This window comes from Zeus faber, assembly GCF_960531495.2.
Source record: "Zeus faber genome assembly, chromosome: 22".
In the NCBI taxonomy this organism is placed as follows: Eukaryota; Metazoa; Chordata; class Actinopteri; order Zeiformes; family Zeidae; genus Zeus; species Zeus faber.
The window spans coordinates 13,632,570-13,640,364 of record NC_137209.1 but is presented as its reverse complement, the minus strand read 5'-3'; the positions used below and the strand labels follow the sequence as shown (position 1 = coordinate 13,640,364).

The 7,795-nt window shown below is 43.8% G+C and overlaps 1 protein-coding gene across 1 annotated transcript in view; it reads right to left on the bottom strand.

Moving 5' to 3' along the window:
* The window catches only part of nrxn2b (neurexin 2b), a 677,945-nt gene that overhangs the window by 348,291 nt on the left and 321,859 nt on the right, over nt 1–7,795 (bottom strand). Inside the window, exon 8 of the mRNA XM_080022852.1 lies at nt 139–577. Within this exon, the coding sequence (XP_079878978.1) occupies nt 139–577 (439 nt within the window). The remainder of the gene's footprint in view (nt 1–138; nt 578–7,795) is intronic.

Genomic DNA, 7,795 nt, shown 5'->3' with positions numbered 1-7,795 from the left:
GGTGTGTGGCAGGCGAAACTGCCACAGTCTTTATTGTTGTGAAGATATCAATTTGTCAACCAGTTTGTGAAAATGAAACCGATGATCCCACTGGGGCCGGGCGGGATTGAAAACAGGCTGTTTCAGGTGGACCCTCACCTTTCCTCCCCTCCCTCTGGAAATCCACGTGGCACCACTCGCCGTCGTTGACCTTCTTGTTGCTGGTCTTCAGCTTGGTCTTGCCAGAGCCCATGTCGATCAGCAAGTAGAGGTAACCGTCCAGCAGCTCCATGGCAAAGTAGTCCGTCTTGAGCTCCCTGCCGGGCTTCTGCTCCTTGGGCAGCTGGGGGCGCCCGTGGCTGAACAGCAGGAGGCCACTGGGCTCGGTGGTGCGGAAGTCGAACGAGATGGAGCCCGTCTTCTTGGTGTTCCACTTGGGCAGGGAGATGTAGGACTCGGGCGTCTCAAAGGTGACGGGGTCCAGCGCCGCCACGTCCTCGCAGCGGAACACCAGTTCCCCGTTGAGGGTGATCTTGGGGTCGCGCTCGATGGCCAGGCGGGACAGCTCCAGCTTGAAGTCGTTGTTCTTGTACACCACCTGGGGAGGACAAAGGAGGAGGTTTAACTCAAGGCTTCGGAACGTGGGCGAGTCTGCGTTTGAGGACGGCAGCGACAGCTCAAATGGGAACGGACTGTTCTATTTGATGGCGCGAAAATTGCGGTTCATGCCGAATATCTGGGTTTGGACAACGAGCATGTACAACTGTCTGTGCTCAATTTGTGCACGTCTGCGAGTGTGTGCGCACATCGGAATTGAGTGGGTTCACAACAATCACGGCGGAATAGGAGAAAGCTGTTATTATCGACAATTCCCTCAATATGGCAAAATCTGTCAAACCCCTCACATCTTTCCACTTCTTTGTGAGTGGGGATGAGCAGGGAAACAACATGGAACTTGCATTCATCATCGAAAACCCACAGTGCACACAAATTCCAAGGAGCCGCACAGGCGCAGGTTGAAGCAGGAGTCAGGCAAAAACATTTTTGGCTTTTGATGAAACGCAGCTCCGGCGTTTGCTGCAGGAAGTGTGCATTCAAAATGAATAAGGTGCTAAAAGCTCAGGCAGCGTGGAAAATTACACTCGTCTCTCTGTTAAGTCCCTTTATTCTCTGGCAATTCCGAGGACAACATTTTGAAGAGCGCGCTATTCCAGCAGCGGTGTTTGGAACACAGATTTCTGAGTAAGTGTATTTGTGTGTGTGTGTGTGTGTGTGTGTGTGTGTGTGTGTGTGTGTGTGTGTGTGTGTGTGTGTGTACCGGCGCATCAAACTGAAACACACACTCGCAGGCGTACACACGCAGCAACACAGATACCTTCAGACAGGTAATAAAAACAACACAGTTGTTTTCGACTTTCCTTTCCGTTTCTGTCTTTGTCTTACAGTGGAAAAGTCCAGATAACAAAGGACAACTGTCTCTTCTATCCGTTTCCATCTTTGTACAATTCACAGAAATCGCCAAATCAGTAGTAACGTGAAAAACATAATATGAAGCTGTATAAATAAAATGTACATTTTTTTATTAAATGTGTATAATAGAATATGCCTTAGAAAATGGGACCTGCTGGGATCCACTGGCCAGGTTGAACATCAATGGAATTATTTTTTATTTGCATTTATTTTTCATTTTATTTTTATATTTATATTGAATTTTTTTTTTATTATTATTGATAATAATAATAATAATAATAATAATAACAATAATAACTGATTTGATTTATTTCATTTATAAATAATCTTGTTGCATTGCATAGTACGCCGGTCTGACATAATAATCATAAAATAAGAGAACCCAGTCAGTCGTATTTCAGAAAACAAAGCCGTTCAGATTTGCCTCCCTCTATTACGTCAAATGGGGACTCACTACAATACTGCTGCCCCCATCTGAGTATCTCCACCAACGTCACCAAGAACTACCTTGGCGAAGGTGCGCCATTTTTTTTCCGCAAAGCGCCGGAGCCGCTCGCATGATGTAGTAGCTTGGAGATAAGCATTGGACGTGCTCTGTTGTTGGCTGCACGGACCAGCGCAAATCACTTAAAAGGAAGAGGAATCAATCCCGACTGTCCGTAGCAAAACTGCAGACGAGGGAAATGTAAGTATTAAAAGAAAAGAATTCTGCTGTTTTTAATGATTTGCCGTTTAGCCCGAGCTGACGCTTATAGCTGAGGTGATATATTAGATGGAACTTTCGAGACGGTTCCTGGCGTTCCTTGCTGCAGGATCCACAATAAGCTTCAGGTATGCGTTTGTTAGTTGAATGTCTGAAAGATTATCAACACTCTTTAATAACGGGATGGTACAATGAGAGAACGGGTGGTGATGTCGCCAGAGTGTTTGTTGCTGCTGATTTCATAGAGATCCACAAGAGGTTTCCTGACACGCCGTGAATCACGGAGGCCATCTCACCTCCGCCTCCAGTCCGGCATGCAGCCGGGCCCGGCCCATTCGCATTTAAAGCTACGGACACAGAAACTACCCGTTGAGAAAAGGATTGAGAGATGATCGAATGGCTAGAATGCATAATCTGGGTGGTATTTTTTAGCAAAATACTTCAAAGACATGTTTTGGGGACCTTTGAGTATAGAACACCATTTGAGTGAATATTAAATAAATGAGGCAATACATATAAATACATGTAAATATAAATATATAAATCAGTGAATATAGTTCTTCAAAATTTGCGGATATACAGGGTTTTTTAAACGCACGTAAACCCACTAAAAATAGGCGATTGACACCTTTCCCATTGCCAGGAGAAATAGCGTTCATTTATTTATATTATTTTTTCCTGGTGGGTCACGTTCAACATCACAACTTTAAAACTTGGAAAAAAAAAAAAAGTCTTTTGAGCCGTTCAAAAGAATCGGATCGTTCTGGATTCTAAATGGGATATGAAATGATGTAACGATACAGGGATATTCCTGTCTATGAACGGACCAAACATCCGGAACTTCAACGCACGTCGAATCGTGCCGGTAAATGGGCCAAAATGAACGGGTCGACCCGAGGGTGGAGCTGATAAAAAAAAACGCTATTGCAAGGTCATTTGATCCGGGACTGGAACGTTTTTTCCTTTGCCACTGATGACAAATGCCGGATTTTGGCGGGTGTTCCCGGGTTTTCGGAGTTTCCAATACTTCAGGATTCTGCCAACGGGTGGCAGCAGAGACACCCGCCTCGTGACAACGTGCCACTTCCACGAACTCGCAGAATTGCTTCAAGTGAGCCGTCCTGAGATGCTGAAATGACTTCAAACCTTCAGCCCAACTTTTTCAATGTCAACACCCGAGCTGCCCGCTGGACATCCAGTTGCATCCTGCAGAATTTAGGCCCACGTGTTTGCAGCAGGCGCGTCCTTTTGAGCCGGTTCCAGCTTCTGAAAAACACTGTTTATAACTGTGTTTTCCATTGCTGATGCTGCTGTTGTCCACTGCATACTCTGACATTTCTTACCCATCTTGACCGGACGTTATTGGGTTTCGTCCGAGGTTTCGTTGCTATCACAGTAAAAGTGCGACGGAGCACGTTGCACGCCCTCCGCAAAGTGAAAATATCCCTTTTCAATGGAAAAACCCTTGATCGCAGCTTTGTTTAATGCATCAGTTGCCACTGAATAACGCAGTCCATTGTCTTTCATCGAAACCACATCGACTTGATGGATTTGGTGCTCGGGCATTTTTGCACAAAGCGTTTTTGCACAGGTCACCCCCTTTTGCCGTCGAAGCGTCCTTGTCGATCTCTCGACCAACTTTTATTCCGCAGTCCACGCCCCTTGTATGACTGGTGACGCTTAGCTGCATGATGAATTATACAAAGTTCTGCCGCGGAGATTTTCCCATCTCGAGGCGACGGAGCTTCGCGGAAAAAAAAAGAACAACCCAGATAAAAGTGAAGAGGCTCCCACGCCTCGATTGTTGCCGGTCGCAACGCGCAAAAAAGCGTGGACGTCTTCCTTTCTGCTTTTTTTTTGGTGAATCCATGCTCTTTCGACCGTTTGGGATTGACCAAAGTCTTTCGTTTTGGCGTAGCGGTCTGCAGTTTGACCGCTACGGGTAGACCACAAGAGGCCATATGGCTTATTTGGTTACGTTTATTTAACCAATGAAATACATAGATGGATAGTGTATTTGACAACGCTTTCAGCAAATAATTTGAGACCACAAGTCTTATGTATGTGTAGGTATACATTCCCTTATTTTATATATTTATTTAGTTTTTTTTTTGTTTTTATTTATTGATTGATTTATTTATTTATTTATGTATTTATTTTTGTTTTTATTTATGTATTTTTGTGTGTATATATTTGTTTGTTTTTATATTTATTTATTTATTTATGTATTTATGTATTTATTTATTTATTTATTTGTTTGTTTTTTTGTTTGTTTATTATAAACCATTAGATAAAGTATAAAATGGGGATTATCTCAAAAGGAGAACAAATGAGTGTGGCTGCGGCGGTAGACCGACATGGTATTTCACAACCAGGACCTTCCAGCCTAAAACCGGATGGATGGCCACCCCAGCCGACCCTCCCGTTTTTCCCCACGGGATTCTCCCGTATTTTACCCTTCTCTCCCGCTGTCCTCCCGTTTAAATATTTTCCTGTTAAATCTGCTGTATTTTTTTAACCGTTCCAAAAAAAAAAAAAAAAAAAAATGTTGGCGGTTAATGATGATGGAAGGCCGGGTGATGAGAGCGGTCTCCGCTTCGCTGGACGTCCCCGCCCCCAAAACAAGTGTGTTTTTTTTTTGTAGATGTATTTATTTTCCTCCGTTTCCAAGCAAAAAAAAAAAAAAAAGATAAGAAAAGCCCCGTGCGTCACCGGGAGACTTTCTGTAAGTCACCGTGTGTCTATCCCTCACTGTAGCCATGGAACCAAGGAGGCACGGCCGCAAAGTGTGGGGCGTGGGGAGCAGCGGCTCAATTAAAGCCCCACCAGCAGAAACAGCCCGGCGAGAACAGGAGGGGTGTGGAGGCGTGTTCGAATGGCAGGAATGCAACATCCGAGCGGTATTTTCAGCCAGAAAACCTCAAAGACGTATTTCAGGTGACCTCGGAGACCGATATTAACTTGCTGAAAAGGAGCTTAATATGGAACCTTTAAGTAAAAATTGCGCAAATGAATTAAGCACTGTGATCTTAAAATGAAGCGGTGCGCCAGATTTAACAATATTGAATATCCAACGGTATGCAAGTGTGTCAATGGAATACCTGACCTCACATTTTTATTTACAGGTTTTCGGCTCGTGCGTCGTGATTAATGGCCTCGCTGGGGGAGGCGCGGCTCATTGCACTCGCTTTTGAGGGCGGCGCTTTTACCGCGCGGCGGCTCCCTTTCATGTCCTCAGCCGCCCGAGTCGATCGCATTTCCCCGTCCATGGGTCCCTCTTTCAAAAGATCCCATCGTCCCATCCGCGTGCGCACGTCAACCACGGCCACGTGGGCTGCGCTGCTTCCCCCGTCAGTGGAAATTAGTCCAGATAATTGGATGCGATAGCGCCGGAACCGGCGACTAATTAGGCGCAAGCTCGCCCCCGCCGGAAGGTGTTACAGATGGGCGGGCGAAAAAACAAAAGATGGAGGAACACCCCCCCCCCCCCCGACCCTCCGTAATCCCCCTGGGGGAACACGCAGTCTCCCTCTGTGTTCATCCCGGGGTGAAAATGCCCCAAAATCGCCGTCGCTTTGAAGATGGATTGTGGACATGGAGAAACCGCAACCGGGTCGATCGACGAAAAAACCCGTTACGTTCAACGTCAAAAGTCAAATTCCACCCGTTCTGGGCGCTGTCACATACAAACTCTCAACAGGCTCATGATGAAGATTTTCATACTGTATCTCTGGAAGGTAAATCGTCAGTCGGGGCGAGCGGCGCGCGGGTCCTGGGGATGGACATCAGAGGTCTTCCCGAATCAGAATGCACGGGTGGACGCCGCCAACATGGCTATTGGCTTATGCGTCTTTATTATTTTTTTCTTTCTGGAGTTCCATCCATCCAACGACGGCAGGGCCAGACTCCTCCTTAGGGGTGACTCCATTGATTTGTTTTTGTCATTGAGACACTTGGGGACGCTCAAACCGGGTGGTAATCGCTTTGTTTAATTTTTTTTCATGTTGATGGCAAAAACCAGAGGCGTTATGGACCATCCTTCACTCCTCATGTTAAACCATAGCGAGCTAGTATTTATATATTTTTTTCTATATACTTTCTGTTATCGGGTGGAGCCCAAGGTCGACAGCAGTTTGTGGCATGCTTTTTAAGCACCACCGTTGATCGGGTGCGTGAGGCTCGACTGATGGGGAAAAAAAGACCAGAAAAAAAACCCCTGAGATGGTATCGTGAGCCGCAGTACATAGCCTGAATATTAATAACCAACCCTACAAATGAGCAAATTACCCCTGTGGCAAAGATACACACATAGACACAAACATACACATACACACAAACACCACTCAGGTAAGTACCCTCCACAAAGTATATAGCCGATATAAACTGTATTGTTGTAGAAATGTGTTTTAATGTATTAAAAATAATTATTTTAGATATATTTTAGATATTTTAGATAGATATTATTAGATATTTATATTCTATATATTTAAGAATATTTTTTTATCAAAATTGTACATTTTGTAGATTCTATCTTTATATATATATATATATATATATATATATATATATATATATATATATATATCATTCATATTTTATGTGTATGTATATATTTATATATATTTATATATATAGTATTCATATATTTTTCATATAATATATTATTTTAATATATTATAAAATGTTTTTTAATGTGATACAATAAAAAAAAAATGCCTGCATTAACTTTCTTTGCAAACTCATTTTATCCTTGGAGCATCTTAGGATATGTTAGTTAATAGAAATATTGGACAGTTCCTCGATTCTCAGACCAAACAGACATCATTAACACACTAAGACACTCTCATTGACACACACACACGCACACACACACACATAACTCACGCAACAGCACTAAAGCGCACTTGTGCAATAATACATGTGCAATAACACTGGTATTATATGGTACATACGGAAATAAGCTAGTTGGTACATAGTAATAATTAATATTTATAATTTATACCCCATAACAATAGTTTTGTATTTTCTGTATATTTCTATAAATCTGACTATTTCTTGTTTGTATTTGTTTGTATTTTGGCTATTTGTATATGTTTGCAAATTGTTTTGGTATTTTTACTTTATTCTCTTTAACAAACAACATGTTTCCCCCATGTTTTCAGACTAATAAGGTTTTTTCTGGCTAATTTGTTCGACTCACTGATTCATATGTGTAACATATGTGTTCATCTACTTATTTCCAAACCACACACACACACACACACACACACAAGGATCAGAAGGTTCTATATGTAAACGCCACACCAAGCCGTGACGGCAACATGTGCTCCGGAGCGACGTCGATGTTGGGGGGGGGGGGACAGAGGGATGGGAGGAGCAGGGAGGGCGGGGAGGAGGGGCGGCGTGCCGGCGTGCCGAATCAGTCGAAGGGATCAATTTTTAATTTGGCCGGTCAGGATGGCAACTCGGCGACGCCACCGCCGAGGACGTAATTACACAAGACCGCCCAGAGGAAGCCAAGAGAGAGAGAGAGAGAGAGAGAGAGAGAGAGAGAGAGAGAGAAGATGAGAAAAACAAGCCGGGTGGGAAGAGCCGGAAAGAGAGCGGGATGATGGGAGAGGGGGTGACAAAGAGAGATAGGGG